We start from the raw sequence: 25,526 nt of genomic DNA, 5'->3' as shown, positions 1-25,526 counted from the left end.
TAAATATGAATCCTAAAGAAATTCCTAAGAATTCAGACATTTCACAGTGATTTTGTTGGATTTTATGCACATTTCATTTTATACAAAAAAAAGCTACGACTGCTCAGCAGCCTCTAATCAACAAACTGTGTAACAAAACCTCATGAAATCCCCAAAAGCGCCAATGACCATTAATCATGGTCATGGTTAGTGCTAGTGGACTACACAACGCCATACCCGGAAGCAGTGCATTTCCGCAACATCTCCACAATATCACCACAACATCTCCACAACATCTTCACAACATCTCCACAACATCACCACAACATCTCTGCAACATCTCCACAACATCACCACAACATCTCCACAACATCACCACATCATCACCACAACATCTCCACAACATCACCACAACATCTCCACAACATCTCCACATCATCACAACACTTCCGCAACACTTCCGCAGTTGCCCAGAGCTAGTTGGCTGGAAAACTTTTAACTCTCGAAAATGATCAAATTTTCTGGAAACTTTGGAACAAATATATAGGATATAGGATATTTGATAGAATAACCAAAAAAAAAAACCCCATAAACTGTAAATATAAATAAATGAACATCAGCCTGTGAGAGATGTTAGCTTAGCTTAACTTCTCATCTCATTTCAAACAAAAAAGGTTTGTTCGCTTCTAGTAAATGTAAACACAGGAATAAAACCACACAACAAACCGAAAAGTCTTACACTTCCGTTAAAAAAAGAAAACTAAACACGAATTACCTTTAGAACAGAAAGAAAGAAATCTGTACACCTTCTTACTCTCCGCTGTAACAAACTGGCGCTGTGTCTCTGTGTGTTTCTGTACCCACATCCTTCTTCTGCAGTCTCTTTCTGATCTCTTTCACTCTTTCAGTATCACACGTTCCCACCGCTCGATTTGTGCTGCTTCTGTCACTGTTTCAGAATGAATCACATCATTACCACAAACTTTCTTCTCTTAAGTCTCTTTTAAGATTATTCATAACTGTTACCCTGTAAATTATAAACTAGCAAAGTTTAATAACAGTATTTCACCCAATTGTTCCTTTTGTCATCGCTTTCCAGAAACAGGTCACCACTTAGTTTGGAATTGTGTTTATTGCAAAGTGTTTTGGATTGACTTTTCAAATTTTGTAAAAAGGAATTTATCCCCAAACTTCTGTATTAGCTAGAATTTTTTTAGTGATTCCTTCAAATCAGACTCGTAATAATCCAATTGCTTGTAAGACTCTTTTATGGTGTACCACTTCTAAATTAATAGAATATGCTTTAGTTCATTTCAGAATTTCATTTACTGTAACCCTCTTTATTCTTCTTGTTTATTATATTTACCACTGTAAATGTTTAAAAAAAAAGAACTGGAACATTTAAAGCTGAATGAAACGGGGTGAATACTGCTAAAGTGGGACACTTCTGAAAAATAGTACCTTTTTTTTAAAAAAAAACCTCAAATCTCACAAGGAAACATCAAGAAATACCAAACTTCTTTAAATCTCTGCTTATTGACTTTTTCTTTTGATGCTGTTAAAGTTAGCACTTTTATCACATTTCTTTACGCTAAAGAATGCTTGGAATTTCATGAACTCATTTATCATTTATTTTGCTTATAATATGCATAAAAATATCACAAAAAGCTTTTTATGCAGCACAGATATGTAGGATGATCTGATGCCCTCGCTGTGTCTAAAATGTGGTGATCTTCCTCTCTCTTCCTGCCTTCTACAGCTCCACTCCTCTCATCACTCACTCCACTTCCCTGAAGTTCTCCTGCTCACTGCCCTTTTCTTCTGTGTTTTGTTCATGTTCCTCTCTGTCTTTCTTTCTTTTACCATTTGATTCTGAAATACATCTCATCTCTTATGCTTTATGATGCCAAGAAGAATATATCCATTAGTAGTGTGTCACTGTAAAACTATAGCACCATTAAGTTACATGAACTTATTTCTTCTCTTTAACTCCAATTGTCATGACAAACTCAAGTTTATAAGTTTAAAAAATAAAACTTAAAGTAATCCATTGTCTTGACTTTGAGGTGAAATGAAGGTTATCTTCAAGTTGAGTTTACTCGCGTTTTTAAGGCAGCAGATGAGCTTTTGTTTCTAAGTTTAACCAACTTGAAATGTCTTACAGTGTACTAATTCATCATCAAAATAAAATCATTATTTTAAGCATTTGACATTTATTTAAAAAAAAAAAAGTAATTCCTCTGAGAACCATCTTTAAAAGGGTCACATGGCTAGGTCATTTCACTTACCATTGATTCTCACAATCCTATAGGACATCACAGACACAGAGCTTGATTACTCGATTAAAGGATCCTCAGTGAATTTATTTACTTTCTAAGAATGAACTCAGTAAGGAATTTAGATAAGTGAACTATATACACATCAAAATGCAGGAGTGTTCCACTTTACCAATATTCACCCTATATGTGGCCTTTTGAATCAAACAGTTGAGGAACTAATGAAATATTAAACCAATTTTGGAATATAGATTTATTTTGATATTTATTATAACAATAAGTGATTATGGATCAGGACTAAAAGCATGTGTTTATCAAAATTAGAAAGCTTCATAAGACATTATGACGTGTTGCTATAACAAAATGACTGGAGATCAGTGTTTATGATAAAAGTTTATTGCATTTCTGTTTTATAAAGGTGAACACTGAAGTTTCATAACATGTGACATTGTTCAGTGTAGATCAGCTCCATTTAGTGTAAATCCAGCTTTACGCTGTACCATTTTCAGCCCAGTTTTGCTGTCACATCGCACACTGTAAAGGAGAAACTTTGGTCAGGAGTAGAGAGCCGTGCTCTTACAATGCATAATGTGACATGCTCACTGGTGCAGATTTAGCATCACTAGGACCAAAGACAGCTGACAACAAAGTTTTGATTAAAGTCTCAGTGTGAGCCCTGCTACGACACACCTAACATCCGCCAATAAGAGGACTTCTTAGGATTACACAGTTTATTTATTAATAAGACAACATGAAACTATTTCTTGCTTTCCAGTTAAAGAGCTTCTAACCTGTGCTGCATCACAGCGCATCCCAGTATATCAGAACATAGTAATTTTTAAATCGTAGCGCTAGGATCTTCATCATATAACCTGTCATGAAGAACACACACAGTCTTATCGCACAGACTGTTATTCTGATAAAATGTTTTTGGGCTCATCTCTATATATAATGTGACAATTATAATAATTATAAAGGGCTGCTATAACTGCACATTGTAAAACCAGCTTAACCCAGAGTAAAGTGCAGATAAGTGGAAATCGTTTGATACGGCACACTATGAGAAGAACAAACTGGTTTGTCCGGAACAAAATCCTGCTCAAGTACAATTCTGAAACAAAGTCCAGTCACACTAATGCTGAGTGCACACGACAGGACCTTCAGTATGTCTGAATCGCTGACCATTCCACCCTACATGACTTGAATCGTTGTGATCAGTTGTTTGGTGTTGAAGGTGTGTGCACACTACAGTACACTTCACTTCACTTGCAGACAAGACTCACACAGGACACCCTCTTTCACCTGGTCCCCAAGTAAACATGAGAGGTGTCTGTCAGGATTGTCACTACTTGTATAGAAACAAGAACAAGGAGAAATTAAAGACATACATAGGAAATATTGTTTAGGGAGACACAGGCAGCATATGGGGAAAAATAAAAATCACTATTTCATACTGTTACACTAATTTTATACTTGTACTTTGATACTTCCTCACTGTAATACATATCGTTTCTATAGTAACAGCTCATTCACAGGGCCTTGTATGGCAGATGCTCCACATTAACGGATTAAAAAACGTGTAATCATTGATATGGTGAAGTTTGCCATAAGGAGAGATTTTTTAAAAAATTGTAAACTTGCAAACATTGTAATCATTGGCAACTCGCTTCACATCACTCACTATTTTACCATAACAGCAGTGCAAATTGTGCTTTAATGCTTAATAAATAATATTTTTAGTCCAGTCAGCTACTGGCTGTAACCTTCTGACAGGAGACATTAACCTTCCTAACAAATACTGCTATAATATCTGCTAGAACACAGAAACCCTTAGTTATGCCTCCTGAGTCCTGATTGGTCAGCACCACAGAATTGCCGTGTGTAATTTAAAAGCAGCTTTTTTTTCGGTAGGTGTGGGATTGAAACACAGAGTCCTGTGCAAAGCTGTAGGTCACACTCATGTTTCTTCATAGACGAGCTGGAGGAGTAAACGTGAGATGAGGGTCAAGACCATGATCAGTGGGTGAGGAATCTTCATTCCTGCATCACCTGGAGAGATACAGATGTGTTTTATTTAGTTAACTAGAACACACACACACTGCTCCAGTATAGTTCCAGAGACTTGTAGATTCAATACTAAGGAGCACTGAAGATATACTGGTAGATCATGCTGGCCCAGACTTTTATGACGGTTCTTTTTTCTTTTGTCAGCAAGCTGTATGTGTGCAGAAACTGTATTCATAAATGTGTACATGTAAATAAGAGTCCAACTGCTTTGCAAGCTTTGAATGCAATGCTTTATTTTACATAGTATGCATAGAGGTCATGTTACAAATGGCCCTGTAGTCCTTCTCCAAGCTTGTACTTTAGCAATAATAATAAAAATAAAATGTGCACCTGTAATAGTTGTCAGTTGTCATATTACAACAGCCTGTTATACAAATACAGTACAGTGAAATGTTCTACCATAGTTGAGGTTACTGAGATGTTGGGGTCAGCCGTGATACAGCTCCTCTAGAGCAGAGAAAGTTAAAGGACTTAACGGACAACATCGATGACTGACTGCATTTAATTTATGCAAACTGTTTATAAATCTGTAATTTAACATAATCACTGTATGTATATGTCCTCTTTTATTCTGTAGTAAAACACAGAAGTTGTGTTCAGAAACACACCTAAAGCTACAGAGAGCTGTGTGACCCTGACAGCGCGGCTAAGCAAACAGCAGAATAAGAAAAGCCCCATGTTTCAGACTTGCTCCCTGCACCAGTAACAGCTTAGCCATGTTTAACTTAGTTCCACTCTAATGCACAGCTTTTGGTTCCTTATACGCTGCTAAGAGCCTGACTGGATCACACAAACAGTGTGTCTTGAGCTTTAGTTATTGTACTTTTATAATGTTGAATGTTTTAATCAACTGAACATGGAAACCTAAGATACATATTTATCCTTCCTTCCTTTCAACCATCCATCCATCTTCTTCTGCTTATCTGGGTCCGGGTCACAGGGGAAGCAGTCTAAGCAGAGATGCTCAGACCTCCCTCTCCCTAGCCACCTCCTCCAGCTCCTCCACAGGGATACCCAGGCGCTCCCAGGCCAGACGAGAGATATAATCTCTCCATCTAGTCCTTGGTCTGCCCCACGGTCTTCTGGAAATGCCCGAAACACCTCCACAGGGAGGCACCCAGGAGGCATCCTAGCCAGATGCCTGAACCACCTCAACTGGCTCAATGCAGAGGAGCAGTGACTCTACTTTCAGCTCCCCTGAATGTCCAAGCTTCTCACCCTATCTCTAAGGCTGAGCCCAGCCACCCTGCGGAGGAAGCTCTTTTCCGCCGCTTGTATCTACCCAGAGCTCGTGACCATAGGTGAGGGTTGGGATGTAGATTGATTGGTACACTGAAGCTTTGCCTTTCGGTTCAACTGTCTCTTCACCACGACAGACCAGGACAATGTCCATATGACTGCTGATGCTGCACTGATCTGTCTCTCATTCTCCCGCTCCACTCTTCCCTCACTCATGAACAAGATCCTGAGATACTTAAACTCCTCTGCTTGGGCCAGTATCTCATTTCTGACCTGCAGGGAACAACCCACCCTTTTCTGGCTGAGAACCATGGCCTCAGATTTGGAGGTGCTGACCCTCATCGCGGCCACATCGCACTCAGCTACAAACCGCCCCAGAGGATGCTGGAGGTCACTGCTCGATGAAGCCAACAGGACCACATCATCCGCACATAACAAAGAGATCCTGAAGTCACCAAACCAGACACCCTCTGCCCCGCCTAGAGATTCTTTCCATGAAGATCATCAACAGAATCAGTGACAAAGGGCAGCCCTGGTGGAGCTCAACGTGCACAGGGGACAAATCTGACCTGATGTTGTTAATACGGACCACACTCTCGCCCCTAATGGCCGTGATAACAGGTCCGGCACCTCGTACTCCCGAAGCACCCTTAAAAGGATCATTAAGGGCTCAGGGAAGTTTGCCCAACCAGTCTACATGTGTTTTGTGGACTTGGAAGGCATATGACCATGTCCCTTGTGGGACCTGTGGAGGGTGCTTCGCCTCAGTTCCTGAAGGCTCCTGATGTTGTTGGGATGTCCTGGCTGACATGCCTTTTCATCATTATGTAGAGGTCGGGGACAATGCCTCTGGATTGGCAGACTGGGGTGGTGGTCCCTATCTTTAAGAAGAGGGACCGGAGGGTGTGTTCCAACTTTACAGAAGCTTCTCTGTGAATATCTTTCCATCTGGATCGGTGTTTTTCTCCATGCTCATCTGAGAAAATTACAGACTGATCTCTGTAACTGTAGACCAAGAACATGTCTAGGCCAGGCTCACTAATAATGTAGCACAGTGTTTTCCTTCTCAGTCTTACTTTTCACTCTAATACTGATTTAAACACACCCTTTAACGTCCCCTCTCCACGAAAATGAACAAGATTCTGTCTGATCTTCTGATCTTTGCAATGTTTCACATTAGTAATACTAGAACTGTTATCTTTTACAGAGACATAGGCTTCTCTTCCTGTATGCCAGACACTATCTACAGGCCGGGTGCCCCTACACCTGCAAAGCTTGTGTTTTCTTTTAATATGACACTATGAAATGGACAAATGCATTAAAAATAATGCTTTATCAACTAAAAACTTAAGTATTAAAATTTAAGGGGGAGACTATTTTTTCCTCTTTTTATTTCAACTATTCCTCAACCTCAATTTTTATACAGCGCATCACCAGGAATCATGCCCCAGCCCTCCGACACAAATAGATAAAAATAGAAGGATGATTTAGATCTGGATAAGAGCAGATGAATGCACTAGGCTTTAGGGAGCAAGTGGAAGCAGGGTTTAAAAAAACAGTCCTACTCACACCTCTAACATTCTGAAATAGACTGAATTATTGATGATGCAAGAAAATAAAACCGTTTTGCAGCTAAGGAATACACAAGGTTGATATTGACTCACCTGTGGGAGCGGGTGAAATATTTCTGTTTGTTTCTTTAAGAGGGGAAACTAAAAGAAAAAAAAACATTATTGTATCATCCTGGCACAATCATAAATCATAAATCTTCTGTATGTGCACTTGATGGTAAAGTGATTTACACTGTGGGTTATCTGCAAGTCAGACTCACTAATAATTTACTCCATTACTTTATTTTACTCCATTACTTTTTTTAAACACACCCTTTATTAACTTCATCTCTCCACAAAAATGAACAAGATTCTGTCTGATCTTTGCAATGTTTCACATTAGTAATACTATAACTTTTATCTTTTAACCATATAATATATAATGATATAATATTTAAGAATAATGTCAACTGAATATGTTGATTAATTAATACTTTTAAATACTATTTCAATGCTAAGTAAACTTTACAAATGACCCAGAAATTCATTTCAGCTGCAGTGTTCCTGCTTCCAGGGGTAAAAATGTTCTGAATTAAAATCTAGTGCACTTGTGTAATGCACATGCTTCCAATTTAAAGTTGTTAGATGGTGTTTACAAATGTGTGTAAAAAGAGAAGCACAAAAATGATCAGGTGTTCTGTGTTTTTCTGGCTCCATCTAACACTCCCATGAAGAGCTTTGTAATCTGCTGTGCAGTGCAGAAATCCACTAGGATTGGAAAACTGGGATGTTGCCACTAAATTTTTCCTTATTTTTTCATTATACAGTAAGATTTGCACTTTTCCAATCATTCCTTATTTCTAGGTTTGTTTTCTGATGTGTGTAACGGTCAGTGTGTGTTCTACAGAGACTAACTCACTTACCCTGGACTGAGAGATTAACACGGCTGATCTCGTCTGTTTTTGGAATGACAGAGGCAGATCTCTTGGTGCGTCTCACTATCTGGTAGCTCGTGTAGACACCTGCATCAGTAAGTGTCAGATTGCGCAACACCAAGGAACAGTTCCCCTTACGCAGCTCTTCCTCAGGGACGTCCACACGGCCCTCATATCCCTCACCCTGATAGCTCTCCTCACCCAATCGCTCAAACACAGTCTTAGATTCAGTGATCCACCAAATATACGGTGTTTCAGTGCCTACACTCTGCAGTTCACACGGCAGGACAGGTGTAGACCCCACTTGGCCAGATACAGTGATCTCAGCTTCTGCAGAGAGGAGGCCTGAGATGGGAAAATTAAAATCTAGATTACTTTCAGCACCTTTTAGCCAGTGATCTTATGTTAATAGCCTTAATGTTTCATCTGTTTTATAACAAAAAGTTACTTACTCACACACATGGTGCCCAATACGATGCAAATGGAAAAAACGGAGGTCATGATGCCCTGATACTGTCTGGAGGAGTGTGTGGAAATTTCCTAAAACAAGGAAAAATGTTTGAATATCAACAGGTAATAGAGTGCTTCTTGGTATTTATTAATAGTTTCTCAGTAATTTTTTTATTTATACTATATAATATTTAATTTCAGATTCCAATAATAAAGCTAAAGTCATATGATTGTAAATCACCACCATTTCCACTGCAGCTAATACATCAATATACTTATAAAAATATTATTGGAAGAAAAAAATCTACATTGGCGTGACAGCTGCAGCATGCTAATCAGTATCATCTTCTCCAACGAGTCTTTCCTATAGCAATCACACATCAAATATCCTTGACCATCAAACACAGATAAAATTTAATTGAAGGAAATGTATAAGGGCTCTATATGTACACCACTGTACCTGTATGCTATAAAACCTGTTTGAGGTTCTAATTAGGTTCAACATTTACAGCTAATTTATTTAATCTTATAGTCTGAATAATCAAATACAGTTAATAGTAATAATAAGTGTATTTATTTTCTCTACAACATACAACTGTTTTAAGGTAAAACATAACAATAATGATATAATAAAAATGAAAATAAACAGAAAAATATCTCTCCTACTTAATACTGTAGGCCTGTAGGATACATCACCCCCCAAAACAACAAGCTAGCGCTGTGATGGCGTTCTGTATATGATGATAAATAATGATAATAAATAAAGTCTGTGTTGTTCACGTTTCTCTACAACTGTTTAAACCACAGCTCCATCATGCTGGCTCATAACACCTTCCAAACATTTTCACTTTTACTCTCAAACTGTATATACTGTATAGACTGTAAATACAGTCTGAGAAACTGCTGCAAATTTTCCAGAGAAATGTCATTTACCTTGCTTCCTCTTTTTCTTTTTTTCCCTTTATGAACTCCAGAATTATTGGTACCCTTCTGCAGATTAGAAAAAATTCTGTATAAAATAAACAGCACACAGCTATTTAAGTTTTCTGTTCACAGTTCTTGTTGACTTTTGCTGAATTTATGTAGAAATACAGTTCACTGGATGTATATTGGCAATGATTGGTACAGTGTATATATCTTGAAGGTTTTTTTAATACAATATTTACAAATTAAAATATGCTCCAGATACATATGAACTACTCCACCTGTTTAAAATGAGCGTTTCTAATTGGAGAATTGCCATCTTTAGGAATATTCAGTAGAATATGCATACAGTAAAAACAGCAGGTGCCGAGATGCACGTTTTCCCCCAGTGTAAGAAATTAAGAAAAAGAGGTCATGATGTCCATTGTGCCCTCATTGTGTGCACATTTTCTACAACAAACAAATATTATCTAATTATATAATATAATATTATATTTTAACAAACATATTAAACACAAAGGTTTGCATTCAAGGCAAGATGGCCGAAGTCATGTCACTGTAAATCACCACCAGTTTCAGCAGCATCAAATACGTCAGAATATCCAGCCCTGAGGAGAACCGTTTAATAGTGTTCAAAACTTTTTGAGTGAAGACCAGGAGACTTGGGTTCTCTTCAGCAGGATTCTTTACTGAGAACAAGCTGGTCGGTCGCTGCAGTCATCAAGTCTGACTAAGGCAGTGATACACTGTAGATTATATACATTTAGGGGCAGTGCCTAGAGATGAAGGCAAAGCACTAGGGTGGCGATCCTAAGCATGCAAATGAAGTAGACAGTTCTGGGCACCCGCCCCGTTTCACTGGTCTTAATTCAATCAACATAACTATCCTACTCAGACAGTTCATTATCATAGAAACAAAGAAAAATCCACACCTGTGGGGGTACATTCAGGTATTGAGGAACACAAACAATGGTACCCAGTTCAAAGGATATGAAAGGAGCAACAGTTACAAAAAGGTGATAGTTACAGTATCTTGGTTCATTTGACTTATAAATAAAGGAACAAGAGTGGCAGAAACTATACATGTTGAGAAAGAATAGCTCTTTGTATTCCCACAATAGGAACACATTTAGCATCAACACATTATAGCAAAAGGATTTCTGTCAGAAAAATCTATAGCTCACTGTTACGCTCTCCGCCTGGACCACAACAAGAGGGAGGCAGCAGGTGGAGTTTGCTATTGCCAAAGACTACGTTTAATACAGAACGCAAAACTATAGCATTAGACGGCTCATATCAGTAGTCAGTAATGTCGGGATGTTGTCTGGAGTGAAGATTGAGTGGTGTGTGTGTTGTGTGTCAAGCAATTTAAACAAATGAGAGGAAGCTATCTTTAAAGCAGAGACGCACTGCATGCTGGTGAATCCCATCTAACAGATTAGAACAAACCCCTTCTGGGGAACCTGTACACTTAAAAACACACAAAACAGGACCACAAGCACTACATGCATTGCTCTACATGCAGGAGTGAACTGGGTAGTGGAGCCCCGGGGTTTGAACCATTGTTGGGACTTAATGCCTACACCATGACAATCTACAACTGCTCCAACCAGAAACAAGCAAGGCTGATAAAACGCAAAACTAGCTACTATAACAGAGAGGCAACGTCAGGCCTTATGGACAAAAACTAAATCACAGAAGCTGAACGACACAATCACAGATTAGAAACTAAGAGAGCCATGTGCAATGGAAAAACTATAAGAATTTAGAAGTTAGAATTAATAACCATAACAAGACAAGAATACAAAGCTGAGCAAATTATTTACCAGATGTGCGTGTGTGTGTGTGTGTGTGTGTGTGTTAGAGAGAAAAAGAAAAGACCTTGACCATGACAAGTAAGCAATGAAGCAAACAAACAAACAAAGCAAAGCAATTTTAACACAGTACTGCAACAGAACGCATGGAAGTGTCCACATTAAGAGTCACCTAGAATTCAGTTTAGTGGTTCAGTTTAGCAGATTTATTAGATTATAATTCAGTGTTTTGATAATGGACTAAATGCAGTTGATTCAACAGTGAGCAGTGTGTGTATTGTGGCAGTGAATCAGATCATCAGAAATCAACACTGATTTAACACGTCTATGTTATCTGACTGACGGTGATTCAATGTTAAATAACGTCCCTTTGCTATCTGGGTAGGATCTAAATCTACAATCAGATTTCTGTAAAGATGTTTTGTGACAATGTCTATTGTTAAAAACACTGTACAAATAACATTTAAATGAACTGAAATCAGCTGGTTGGTAATGTCAAACACTTCAGTTTTCTTTTTTTCCTGCACTTTGATGATGTTCCCTAACATTAACACTAAAATGTTTGCTGAGCTGGAGTTAGTCAGTCAGTGGTGGCCAGTGTTTTTCCCAGGTGTCTGTTATTAAAGTGTATCTAAGTGCAGAAAATCATGCAGGTACGGGCCATCGGCTTCAGGTAACGCTCACATCAACCATCAGAACGGGGAAAAAGTGTGATCTCAGTGATTTTGATCATGGCATGATGGTTGGTGACAGATTGACTATAATTGCTGATCTCCTGGGATTTTCACACACAACAATCTCTAGAACTCACAGAACGGTGCAATTAAGGAAAAAAAAAAACCATCCAGTGAGTGGCAATAAAAAACCAAAAAAACATCCTGTGTGTGGAGGGTCTGCAGGCTGAAACACCTTGGTGAGGAGAGAGATCAGAGGAGAATGACAGACTGGTCTGAGCTGACAGGAAGTCTATAGTGACTCAAATAATCACAGTCTCAGAATGCTACAACAGCAGAAGACCACACTGGGTTCCTCTCCTGTCAGCCAAGAACAGGAATCTGAGGCTCTCATGAGCACAACCTCACCCAAACTGGACCGCTGAAGATTAGAAAAAAAAAATTCTCTCTCTCTCATTGTGTGTGTGTTCTGTTATTAGTTTCATCTGTTGCTTTTGCCACGTACTGTTACCTTTTTTTTTCCTTCCTCTTTGTTTTCTCTCCTTTCCCTGATTCACTTATAGCTGGTGCCTCAGTCAGTGACTAGTGACTAGAACTAAGTTGTGGTTTCCGCCAAAGGAAGTGGAGCTCTTGCTATAAAAGTGGAGGAGGGGAGGATTTTGGGAGTTGTTGTTCATGGTGTAGTCTTGCTTTGCTCCTAGAGAAAGTATTAAGTATTATTCTCTAGTCGGTTCTGTTTTCCCCTCTGTGTGGACGGTTAGTTCTGCCCGTGTCTTTACATTATCATGATAGGAACACTACTCTGTCTAGAGGCATCAGGTTAGAGACGTGTGCCACCCGCTGTACTTTTGTTCCAGTTAGCTTTGGCTAGACAGGTTAGGAGTTAGTTTCTTTTTTGTTCTTTTATTTGGGACCGTCTGTGAGTCCACCTGTGTCACCTGGTTGGGTATTGTGTATATATATTCCTGGCTATTTTTTTTTTAATAGTTTTTGTATAGTCCTTACACATCTTTACTTGTATATAGTTTTCTTTTCCCCTACTACCTTTGTATTGAACCCCTGGGTACATACTGTAATATCTACCTGTGACAGTGCACAGTAAAATAAGTTTTTTTTTTCTAAAAGGTTTTTGCCTGTGTCCCTCCTTTCCCATCAAGTGTCACCTCTCTTCCTCATGTTACTGCCTCAAAATCCCTAGACATAAAAAGGGACATGTAACAATCAGTAAGATCATCAAAAGGCTTTTCCAAAATCAGGTCCACTAGCTAGCTCAGTTTCACTGAAGAAGGCAGTGACAGCTACATATTCAGGTTGCTTATTAGCATTTATTATTTTTAATAAATCTTCTTCAAACTTCACAGAAAGTTTTCACTCTGGAATATTATAAATATGAATAAAGAAATTCCTAAGAATTCAGACATTTCACAGTGATTTTGTTGGATTTTATGCACATTTCTTTTTATACAAAAAAAAAGCTACGACTGCTCAGCAGCCTCTAATCAACAAACTGAGTAACAAAACCTCATGAAATCCCCAAAAGCGCCAATGACCATTAATCATGATCCCTTCCAAAGAACTGGTATGGACCTCGGGCCATTAGGTCAGATTCCATGAGGGCATCGCTTTGTGCTAGCATTTGTTTCGGTGCCATCAGGCAGTGTGCAGAAGAGCTGGATTTTGTTCATCACTGTACACAGTCTCTTCATGCATTAACTGGTGGTTCCACTTCAGCTGAGTGACAGTTATTTTATATCCTATGGACAAAAAGCCTGGTCTTACGCTTCCCATCTTGATTGGTGAATGAGTGTATAGGTTTGTTACGGTAATGGAGGCCCCACCTCCAAGTCCCTGGCCCTAGGCCAGTGGTTCCCAACTTTTTTCCCTTGGGCCCCCCCATATATATATATGACAATCTGAGCCCCCCCAACCCTCGTATGTATATGTATATATATATATATTTTAATGCTACTCACACATGTACACGTATACAGTATATAGTTAAAATAAATAAATAGTTAATAAATAATCTCAAGTTTTAATGACATTTTTGACATGAATACACCAGCTTGCAACGTGAACGCAACTGGCTAGGGTAAAAGAGAAACGTTAATAATATTTTATATAAGAGATGATTGTTTTTTGACTGCCTTATTGCAAGAACATGATTTTTTAAAAATGTACAAAAATATATTTTTATATAAAACTATTAGTGGAACATGTTATGCATCTTTATTTGACCTCAAATCATTTCAGCTCCCGCGACCCTCCCGTGACCCTCCTGTGACCTCTGGCGCCCCCCTCAGGGGGCACAGACCCCAGGTTGGGAACCACTGAGCTAGGCAATTGCTCCGCCTATAGGTAGCGCCGCAACATCTCCGCAACATCTCCACACATACTTTTGAGAAAACTCTCTTCCGTGTTTATCTCCCGAGTCGAGATCCTGAATAAGATCCTGACTGATCAGGGCACGTCCTTCATGTCATGAACACTGAGCGAGCTTTATGAATCGCTGGGGATTAAAGAGATTCCCACCAGCGGGTCTCCTCCACACACGGAGAGGCGTTTTGGACAAAACACACCGCAGTTGCCCAGAGCTAGTTGGCTGGAAAACTTTTAACTCTCGAAAATGATCGAATTTTATGGAAACTTTGGAACAAAGCTTGTTATAGGATATTTGACAGAATAACCGAAAAAAAACCCGTAAACTGTAAATATAAATAAATGAACGTCAGTCTGTGAGAGATGTTAGCTTAGCTTAGCTTAACTTCTCATCTCAGTTCAAACAATATACGAAAAGGTGTCTTCGCTTCTAGTAAATGTAAACACAGGAATAAAACCACACAACAAACCGAAAAGTCTTACACTTTCGTTAAAAAAAGAAAACAAAACACGAATTACCTTTAGAACAGCAAGACAGATATCTCTGCACATCCTCTCACCCTCCGCTGTAACACACTGCCACTGGTATCTGTCTGGAATCCGCCCCGATTGGTTGCCAGGTTATTTACAATTGTTTTAGCCACAAACAGCAGCCCAAAACGCACACCGTTAGAGAGAACTTTATCGTCTTTACAAACGGAACAAAGACGTCAAACACGACATGACTATAATACACAGAACTGAAGAGAACTTCAAAGAGAAAGTCTAGCGAGGCGGATTGAAAGTTACAGATTTACACACAATCTGGCAACAGTGTGGCAACCTGATGCACGCCGTCGAGGCGCTAAACAGCGTCACACTGTGACGCTCACACACGCCTCTCCACTGAGCCGGTCCTGGTCCTACACAGCTGCATTCATCGCGTCTTTATTATTATTATTAATAATAATAATAATAATAATAATAATAATAATTATTATTATTATTATTATATATATTATATAATATAATATATTATTATATAATATTATTATTATATAATTAGAATTATTATTATTATTATTATTATTATTTGTATACCGCTTTTAACAATGGACATTGTCACAGAGCAGCTTTACAGAAATAAATACATTCAGGATATACATTTTAAATCCCTAGAAGTCATTTATCTCAGTTTATTTCAGTAAGTGCTGTAATTAAAGAGGAAACATTGACCCTATATAGCTCGCATATCAGTCTTTATAATTACCATTTAATCATCTTCAGTCAGGTCTGATCTCTTCCGCCCTTTCATTACCGCGCATGCGCAGTATCACGCTTTCCTACCCCTCGATTTGTGCTGCTTCTGTCACTGTTTCAGAATGAATCACATCATTACCACAGCAGCTTCTCTAAGTAACTGCAATGTTTTACTTCAGTGACATGGTAAGACATGGAGGATGCATTTAATTCATGACAATGGAAAGAATTCTGGCTTCTTCACAAAAACTTTCTTCTCTTAAGTCTCTTTTAAGATTATTGATAACTGTTACCCTGTAAATTATAAACTAGCAAAGTTTAATAACACTATTTCACCCAATTGTTCCTTTTGTCATCGCTTTCCAGAAACAGGTCACCACTTAGTTTGGAACTGTGTTTATTGCAAAGTGTTTTGGATTGACTTTTCAAATTTTGTAAAAAGGAATTTATCCCCAAACTTCTGTATTAGCTAGAATTTTTTTTAGTGATTCCTTGAAATCAGACTCTTAATAATTCAATAATCCAATTGCTTGTAAGACTCTTTTATGGTGTACCACTTCTAAATTAATAGAATATGCTTTAGTTCATTTCAGAATTTCTTTTACTGTAACCCTCTTTATTCTTCTTGTTTATTATATTAACCACTGTAAATGTTTAAAAAAAAGAACTGGAGCATTTAAAGCTGAATGAAACAGGGTGAATAATGCTGAAGTGGGACACTTCTGAAAAATAGTACCTTTTTTAAAAAGCCTCAAATCTCACAAGGAAACATCAAGAAATACCAAACTTCTTTAAATCTCTGCTTATTGACTTTTTCATGTGATGCTGTTAAAGTTAGCACTGTTATCACATTTCTTTATGTAACCCATCCAAATAATTGATGCTGTATCATTATGAATGTTCATATGCATATACACTGATCAGCCATAACATTATGACCACGTGCCTAATATTGTGTTTGTCCCTCTTTTGCTGCCAAAACAGCTCTGACCCGTCGAGGCATGGACTCCACTAGATCCCTGAAGGTGTGCTGTGGTAACTGGCACTAAGACGTTAACAGCAGATCCTTTAAGTCCTGTAAGTTGCGAGGTGGGGCCTCCATGGATCGGACTTGATGGCCAGCACACCCTACAGATGTTCGATTGGATTGAGATCTGGGGAATTTGGAGGCCAAGTCAACACCTTGAACTCTTTGTCATGTTCCTCGAACCATTCCTCAACAATTTTTACAGTGTGGCAGGGAGCATTATCCTGCTGAAAGAGGTCACTTCCATTAGGGAATACCGTTGCCATGAAGGGGTGTACCTGGTCTGCAACAATGTTTAGGTAGGTGGTACGTGTCAAAATAACATCCACATGAATACCAGGACGCAAAGTTTCCCAGCAGAACATTGCCCAGAGCATCACACTGCCTCCACCTTCTTCCATTGCTCCATGGTCCAGTTCTGATGCTCACCTGTCCATTGTAGGCACTTTTGGCAGTGGACAGGGTCAGCATGGGCACTCTGACAGGTCTGTGGCTACACAGCCCCATACACAGCAAGCTGCACTGCACTGTGTGTTCTGACACCTTTCTATCACAGCCAGCTTTAACTTTTCAGCAATTTGTGCTACAGTAGCTCTTCTGTAGGATCAGACCAGATGGGCCTTCACTCCCCACGCGCATCAGTGAGCCTTGGGAGCCCATGACCCTGTCGCTAGTTCACCGGTTGTCCTTCCTTGGACCACTTTTTGTAGGTACTAACCACTACATACCGGGAACACCCCACAAGGCCTGCTGTTTTAAAGATACTTTGACCCAGTCGTCTAGCCATCACAATTTGGCCGTTGTCAAAGTCTCTCTAATTATTACGCTTGCCCATTTTTCCTGTTTCCAACACATCAACTTCGAGAACCGACTGGTCACTTGCTGCCTAATATATCTCAACCCTTGACAGGTGCTATTGTAACGAGATAATAAATATTATTCACTTCACCTGTCAGTGGTCATAATGTTATGGCTGATCAGTGTACAATGATATAATATTTAAGAAAAATGGCAACTGAATATGTTGATTAATTAATACTTTTAAATACTATTTCAATGCTAAGTAAACTTTACAAATGACCCAGAAAATCATTTCAGCTGCAGTGTTCCTGCTTCCAGGGGTAAAAATGTTCTGAATTAAAATCTAGTGCACTTGTGTAATGCAAATGCTTCCAATTTAAAGTTGTTAGATGGTGTTTACAAATGTGTGTAAAAAGAGAAGCACAAAAATGATCAGGTGTTTTGTGTTTTTCTGGCTCCATCTAACACTCCCATGAAGAGCTTTGTAATCTGCTGTGTAGTGCAGAAATCCACTAGGACTGGAAAACTGGAATGTTGCCAATAAGATAGATAGATAGATAGATATACTTTATTGATCCCATGAGGGAAATTCTTGTGTTTTTCATTGTGTTAATGAAAATTGGTCCTTATTTTCATTATACAGTAAGATTTGCACTTTTCCAATCACTCCTTATTTCTAGGTTTGTTTTCTGATGTGTGTAACAGTTACTGCATGTTCTACTGACACTAACTCACTTACCCTGTGAATGTGCATGTGAATGACACCATCCTAGTTTGTTTATCCACAGCATGTTTTTAAATATATAATCATATCATCATCATCATCATCATCATCACATCATGCATTCTCTGCGCATAGACACATCCAGTGATGTCATGCATCTGTAACTACAGTGTATAACAGTTAAAGGTTTGGATTGTGATATGGAAAGCAGTCATGGGCTGCAGTTACAGACAGTGAAACTGCAGCAGCAATCAGACGCAACAGGCGCAAACTCTGTGCACGAGCGCGGAACATCACTGTAAGAAATGTGCTCTGCCCAGCTTCCACTCCAGAGTAGGTGAGAGAACAAAGCTCCTTCCCAAAACGGCTTAATTAACATAGAGACAGTGCATTTTGATATCAACAATGTGTGAATAGTGAATAGTCTCTTCGTGCGCTTCACAGACAGGAAGCTGCAGATGCTTTAACCGCAGCAGTAACGCCATCGTGTATGGTGCAGCTCATAGAAGCATGAAGGCAGAAGAGCGACTGCAGATATCAGAATGATCCACATCATGTGAGATTACTAGTGCTGATGCATGGAGTTAATGTTAAAGAGCGACTGAATAACGTGGCATTCTCTCAGTTTCAGGGGTTTCAGTACCTCCATGGAGAGATGTGCGTTTCCGTTGGTTCTGAACATATATATATTTTCCCCCCAGAATCAGGGATGTATGATAAAGTACAAAACAGTCATACCGGAAACTATTTTTTTTTCTATTTTCTAAAAATAGATCAAAGCCCCTTCACAACAGGTCCTCATTCTCATAAAACCACGAGTCCTGATGAAAGCCATCAACACATCTCACATCTCACACCTCACTTTAACTCTAATCACTTCTCACATTTTAATCCTACTAAAGAGTTAATACTGATATTCAGTGTTACAATATAAATACCATCAAGTCTTACCTTAGAAGAAGAAGAAGAAGAAGAGCCCATGCTCGGTCATGCAGTGAGCAACAGTGTAACGGAAGTGTTTGTGCGCATGCGCGTTATGGTTGAAAACGCAAAAGAACTCAGCCCAAGAATAATGACACCTTTTACCGAACAAGTGCAAATGTTTTCATGTGACTGGAGCACTGATGGCAGAAAGTGACGTAAAGATCAGGTACAGACAGTGATAAGGCACATCATCCGGGTAGGAAAAATAAAGAGGAATTTAAGGTCATGCTGAAATGTACTGATCCTGGCATGATGATAAACCCTATCAAGCTGACTAAAGCTTTGAAAAAATCATTAGGAGAAATAGATAGTGTAAGGACTTTGAGAGATGGAAATTTGATAAGTGTCTAAAATCAATGATTGGACATATGGTTTCATGCACTCTGCTGAATAGGAAATCTTGGGTAAGAGGAGTAATTACTGGAATACCTACAGATTTACCTGCTGATAAAATCAAAAACTTTATTGAAGGGGGTAAGGTAAATTAGAGTAAAGTGACTACAGTGTGTAAGAAACAAAGAAAGGATGGATAGTCCATCGGTAATTATACATTTTGATGAAGAAAAATGCCAGATAGAGTAAAAATAGGCTAGGTAAATTATACAGTAAGACCATATGTACCTCCACCACTTAGATGTTTTAAGTGTCAGAAATATGGACATGTCAGTACGGTGTGTAGAGGTACACAACAGTGTGCAAGATGTAGAGGCAACCATGAATATGGTAAATCTGACGAAGGAATGAAGGCAAAATGCTCTAATTGTGGTAGTGAGCATAGTGTTGGATTTGGAGGATGCGTTGCTCAGAAGAATGCTGTGAAAGTTCAAAACTTTAGAGTGTCAGAGAGCTTGACGTATGCTGAGGCAGTGCAAAAAGTAAAACAAAGGGAGCAGATGCAAGGAGAGACAAAAACACAGGAGCAGATTGGGAAAGTCTCGGATCAAGAAAGAATAAATCAGAATAGTTTGATTATCGGAGAAATTGAATTTATTTCATTCAAGGGCGCACCAGCGTCTCTACCATCTACAGCATCTGGCCAGGTTCCAGGTCTCTCACAGGGTGATGAAGGCTTTCTTCACTGGGGAAGTGGAGAGTCTTCTCACCGGGAGCATCACCACCTGGTTCGGAGGCACCACAGCCAAGAACCAGAAGGTGCTGTCCAGAGTGGTGAGGGCAGTGGAGAAGGCCATCAGGACTTCTTTTCGACACTGAGAAAGCATAAACTAGTGGTTAATGCAATGGAAAGAGGGGCTTCTAATAAAACTTAAAAATATGGGAATTGGAGGAAAGCTGTGTAAGTGGATTAAGGATTTTCTTCTTGAAAGAACAGTACAAGTGAGAGTAGGAGGAGAGTATTCTAAGATTTACAAGATAGACACTGGAACTCCTCAAGGGAGTGTATGTAGTCCAGTACTATTTAATATCATGATAATGATTTTTTTTTTGATAATATTAACAGAGACACAGGAAGGTCACTTTATGCAGACAATGGGGCAATATGGAAAAGAGGACGTAATATAACGTATGTGTCACAGAGTTTACAGAAAGCAATTGATGAAGTAGAGAAATAGGCAAATAAATGGAGTTTCACATTATCAGTGGCTAAAACCCAAGTCATATGTTTCACAAAAAGAAAAAATGTACCAGAGGTTAAATTGAAATTATATAAACAGGTATTGGAACAAGTTTCAAAAGTAAAATATCTTGGTGTATGGATAGAACCTAGACTGACATTTGGAATATACGCCAGAAAGCTGATTGAGAAGTATAAAACGTATAAATATTCTACGTTGTTTATCAGGAGCTTGTAGATTGTCACTGAAAAGAATATACTGTACATTAATCAGATCAAGTTTGAACTATGGAAGTATAATTTATGGATTTCCACCTGCAGCTATAATTAAAAAGCTAGAAGAAGTACAGACTCAAGCCTTAAGAATATGCTGTGGTGCTTTTAGAACATCTTCAATTCCAGTGTTGCAGGTAGAAGTCAGGGAAGCTCCTTTATACCTCCGTAGGTACAAATTGAGAATGAATTATTGGGTTAATGTGAAAGGTCACAAAGAGAATCATCCAGATGGGAATATGGAAATAATAACATTAAGAGCTTTGGATGGACTGCTAATAGAGAAGCACAGATAGTTGGTATTGCAGAATGTGCACTCAGCTCCACTGTGGTCTTATCTAATGATCCCCCGTGGACGTATCTTTTGCCTATAATTGACCTACAATTGCAAAACAAAATCAAGAATGAAAAAGATGTCCCTAAGTAGGTTATTGTTGAGCAGTATTTAGATCAGGTATATTCATTATGGAAGGATTTTTCTGTTGTCTTTATCAATATGTTTGTCAATCAGTATTTGAAAGCGGTATTATGTCAATCACTATCTATGCAACAGTATTGTGATCTTTTATACACTATACTGTATCATCTCTGTAATATACTGACAGGAGACTGCATGTGGTTGAACTTGAACTGGCTTCTTTTACTTGTCTGTTAATCACACGAGCTTGGTGCAATAGCGCCTCACAGTGTTCACTTAATTATACTACAACCTATGCACAACATACAGGACATCTCCCTTTTTTTTTTTTTTTTTTTTTTTTTTTTTTTTTTTTTTTTTTTTAAACAAACATTACTAGAAATTGATTGCAACGTAACTTGTGCATAACAACATAACAGAAACCTATGTACTCTGACGACAGTACTTTACATTCACTGAATTAATCCCGGTACCTACTAGGCACTCTGATAGGTCTACCAAATCTTGACAGTCTTTCATTACTCATTCAAACTGACTGCTTCTCGCTGGTGAATTCTTGTCATTCACAGAAGCTGAACAACTGACTGCATCTGACTCCATCGTCTACATTGGCCTCCTGCCTTGAATTCAGCTCCGACTCTGGTGAAACAACTGGTAAGTCTTCCACATCTTCAGTTTGATTTGAAGGATACACTGACTCTTTTGTTTTCAGCAAGTCTTTTCTGTTCCTTCTGAAGATGCGACTGTCAGGTGTTTGAACAATGTAAGACCTTGGTTGTTCCAGTTTGTCGAGAACCACTGCAGGTTGCCATTTGTTATCCTCTCTAATTCTCACTCTTTCACCTTTCTTCATTTCAGGTAGCTTTCTTATCCCACGATCGAAGTACAGCTTTTGTCTGACCTGCCTGTTTCTCAGTCGATTACGCACTTGTCTGAAAACCTTGGGCATCAGCAGTTTCTTTGACACTGGAATCTTTGATTTTAGTCTTCTTCCCATGAGTAACTGTGCAGGGGAAAAGCCTATTCCATCCAGCGGCGTGTTTCTGTACTCCAGGAGAGCAATGTATGGATCTCTGTTACTTTCATGTGCTTTTTTCAGCAGACTTTTTATTGTTTGTACTGCTCTCTCCGCTTGACCGTTTGACTGTGGAAATCCAGGACTCGAGGTAGTATGTGTGAACTCCCAGCTGGCTGCAAATGTTCGCATTTCAGCACTTACAAGCTGTGGGCCATTATCAGAAAAGAGTTCATCTGGCACTCTGTGTCTGGCAAACACTGATTTGAGAACTGCAATGATTTGCTTACTTGTTGTGTCATTTAACTTAGAAATTTCAGGGTACTTGGAAAAGTAGTCAACACAGAGGAGATAATCAGCATCTCTGAAGTGAAACAAATCCATCCCGACCTTTGACCATGCTCTTTCTGGGACCGGATGCGACACCAAAGGTCCTCTGGAATTGCAGTTTCTGTGCTTACTGCACATGTCACATTTGCTGACAACATCTTCAATTTGCTTTGCCATCCCTGGCCAGAACAAGACGTCTCTGGCCCTTTCCTTGCACTTTACGATACCCATGTGTGCTTCATGGATTCTTTCAAGCATTTCATCTCATATTTTGTTTGGCACGACTAGTTTTCCATTTTTGAACAACAATCCATCGGCGTAACTTAGTTCCTCTCTAAACGTCAGTAATGATGTATGGATTTTGGAACTTGGCTCCTTGAGTTTGGCCATCCTGACTGAACTCCTTCTCTGACCAGTCTCAGTTCTTCATCATCTGCAGTTGCTGACTGAAACTGTTCTTTTTCCTCCTTTGAGACAGGTAGCTGGTGCTCTATAAAACTCATGTCCATCTCATCTTCTTCTCTTCTGTCCTGAGTGCAAGGCTTATGAAGGTAAGCTCTGCTCAGTACATCCGCAATGTGCAGCTGTTTTCCTGGAACATATTTCACTGTTAGGCTGTACTTTTGCAGTCTCATCAGCATTTTCTGAAGACTGGACAGGGCTTTATGGAGTGGTTTCTTGAAAATGATCTTCAGCGGCTTGTGGTCGGACTCAACCTCCACGCAGCGTCCATACAGGTATTGGTGAAAATTTTCACAACTATGCACTATTGCTAACAGCTCTTTTTCAATTTGTGCATAATTTCGTTCACAGTCAGTTAGTGCTCTGGAGCCGTACGCTACCGGTTGTCCCTCCTGAAGAATCACCGCTCCTAGACCCTCTGAGCTGGCATCCACTGACAAGGTAACAGGGTGGCTCACATCATAAAATTTTAACACTGGTGCTGTACTCACTAGCACTTTTAAGCGATTGAAGCTCTCTTGTTGTTCACTCTCCCAATGCCAGTGTGTTTCTCCTTCCAGCAGCTTTCTGAGAGGTGCAGTCACTTCTGAAAGATTAGGGATGAACTTTGCCAAGGACTGCACCATGCCTAAGAACCTCTGTAGAGCTGACTTGTCCTGCGGCTCCGGCATCTCCAGAACAGCTCTCACTTTTTCTTTGTCAGGTTTCAGTCCATTTTTGCTCAGCACATGACCTATGTAGCTAATTTCACTAAGGCCGATCTTAAATTTCTCTTTGTTCAATTTCAGGTTTATGCTTCTCAGTTTCTCTAACAGTTTTCTCAGTCTGCGGTCATGTGAGTCTCTGTCTTCTCCCCACACAAGAATGTCGTTTATTACATTAACGACTCCTTCCATTCCTTCCAGATGCTGAGACAAACACCTTGGGAACACCTCTGGAGCTGATGGTATCCCAAACGGAAGCCTTGTAAAACTGTACCTCCCGAAAGGAGTGTTAAAGGTACATAGTTTAGAACTATCATCATCCGGTCGGATCTGCCAAAATCCCTGATTTGCATCCACCACAGAGAATATCTTGGCTTTTGGCATTTCTGCAACAACTTCCTCATGTGTTTTGAGAGGATAGTGTTCCCTTCGTATTGCTCTGTTTAAATCTTGAGGGTCTATGCAGATCCTAATCTTGTTGGGTTTCACTATTGTCACCATACTATTTATCCATTCTGTGGGCTCAGTCTGTTTTTTGATGACACCCATCACTTCCATACGTTTCATTTCTTTTTTCAGGGCCACAGGAACTTTCCTGGGAGCGTGAATCACTGGCATGACCTCAGTCTTTGTCTGAATGTGGTGGACTCCTGGAAGACAACCCAGTCCGGTAAACAAATCTTCAAATTCACTCAGGATATCTTTTGAGGTGTCTCCTTTTATTTCATGAATCCTTTTTATTACCCCCAGTGTGTCGCACGATTCTCTTCCCAGAAGTGCACAAGCATTTTGCTCTATGACCTGAAATTCAAGCGTGTACAGCTTGTCTTTGTACTGGCATTCAAGCCGTTGCTGACCCAAGGCCGACATCTTGTGGCCTGAATACGTGACTAGTTTGCAGCGAGATTTTCTCATGTCTTTTCTGTCGATCTTTAGTGCAGCCAGATCTCGCACTGATATGACACTGCAGTCTGCACCTGTGTCTAACTTTACAATCAGGTTCTGGTTGTTAACCTTGAGGGTTTCAGTCCACTGTTCCACTCCAGTTTTTAGTTCTTTCTTTTCCATTTCATCTTTCTCATTGATTTGATACAGTTCAGTCTCCTTTAACTCAGTGGTCCCAAGGAACATTTCATCATCTTGATCAATTCCATGTATTCGGCGCTGTTTCTCTGTTTGTGCACGACTCCTGCCCTTCTTTGCATAGTGATTCTTTTTGTGACAGGCTTTGCATATCTGTGCTTATATCCACATCTTGTGCATTCAGTCTGGAACTTATCTTTCATTGGCTGATCACAATCTTTTTCCTTTTTCACATTTTTTTGCTTGTGAATGTTGTGCACAGGGATTTGTGTTTCCTCTTGCAGTGACTTGAATTGGATTTGCCTCACCTCACTGGCACGGCAGATATCCACTGCTCTCTGCAGGGTTAAACCGGGTTCCTGTGACAGCCTTCCTCTGATCTGCTCATTTGTAACACCACAAACAATGCGGTCCCTTATCAGTGACTCTGTAAGTTCTCCAAATTCACAATCCTTCGCTTTATTCTTTAAATATGTCACATAAGCATCAGTAGACTCTGATTGGCCTTGTGCTCTAATAAACAATAAATGTCTCAGGGATGTCAGGTTTTTCGTGGTTCGCAGTACTTGGCAAACAGTTCTTTTAATGTGTCGAAGTCGTCATCAT

The 25,526-nt window shown here is 39.4% G+C and overlaps 1 protein-coding gene across 7 annotated transcripts; it reads right to left on the bottom strand.

The window, feature by feature from the left end:
* Positions 1-2,635: 2,635 nt before the first annotated feature.
* Positions 2,636-19,154, bottom strand: LOC128317069 (CD276 antigen homolog). 7 transcript variants are annotated; one of them, XM_053237193.1, is made up of 6 exons: positions 19,030-19,114; positions 9,430-9,486; positions 8,499-8,586; positions 8,035-8,391; positions 7,226-7,273; positions 2,636-4,304 (listed from the first exon to the last, which is right to left on the bottom strand). In XM_053237193.1, exons 1-6 carry the CDS (start codon positions 19,057-19,059, stop codon positions 4,213-4,215), a joined length of 672 nt encoding a protein of 223 aa, XP_053093168.1. In that variant the 5' UTR covers positions 19,060-19,114; the 3' UTR covers positions 2,636-4,212. The 7 variants fall into 7 exon arrangements, with proteins under 7 accessions (XP_053093168.1, XP_053093167.1, XP_053093173.1 ...); XM_053237192.1 differs by lacking the exon at positions 19,030-19,114 and adding an exon at positions 14,807-15,092; XM_053237198.1 differs by lacking the exon at positions 19,030-19,114 and adding an exon at positions 14,807-15,083 and having other exon boundaries at positions 9,430-9,505.
* Between the last annotated feature and the right edge of the window lie 6,372 nt (positions 19,155-25,526).

The sequence above is a fragment of the Pangasianodon hypophthalmus genome, chromosome 9, assembly GCF_027358585.1.
Source record: "Pangasianodon hypophthalmus isolate fPanHyp1 chromosome 9, fPanHyp1.pri, whole genome shotgun sequence".
In the NCBI taxonomy this organism is placed as follows: Eukaryota; Metazoa; Chordata; class Actinopteri; order Siluriformes; family Pangasiidae; genus Pangasianodon; species Pangasianodon hypophthalmus.
The sequence above is the reverse complement of the archived record's forward strand: the minus strand, read 5'-3'. Positions and strand labels throughout refer to the sequence as shown.

Bases quoted from the DNA above. Each gene is read 5' to 3' on its own strand.
- LOC128317069 (XM_053237192.1), bottom strand. From the start codon at position 14,839: ATGTGCAGAGATATCTGTCTTGCTGTTCTAAAG. The intron at 8,587-9,429 runs GTAAATGACATT...TCCTTGTTTTAG, and splicing joins AAAGAAAAAGAGGAAGCAAG to GAAATTTCCACACACTCCTC. The intron at 7,274-8,034 runs GTAAGTGAGTTA...TTTTTCTTTTAG, and splicing joins TGTTAATCTCTCAGTCCAGG to TTTCCCCTCTTAAAGAAACA.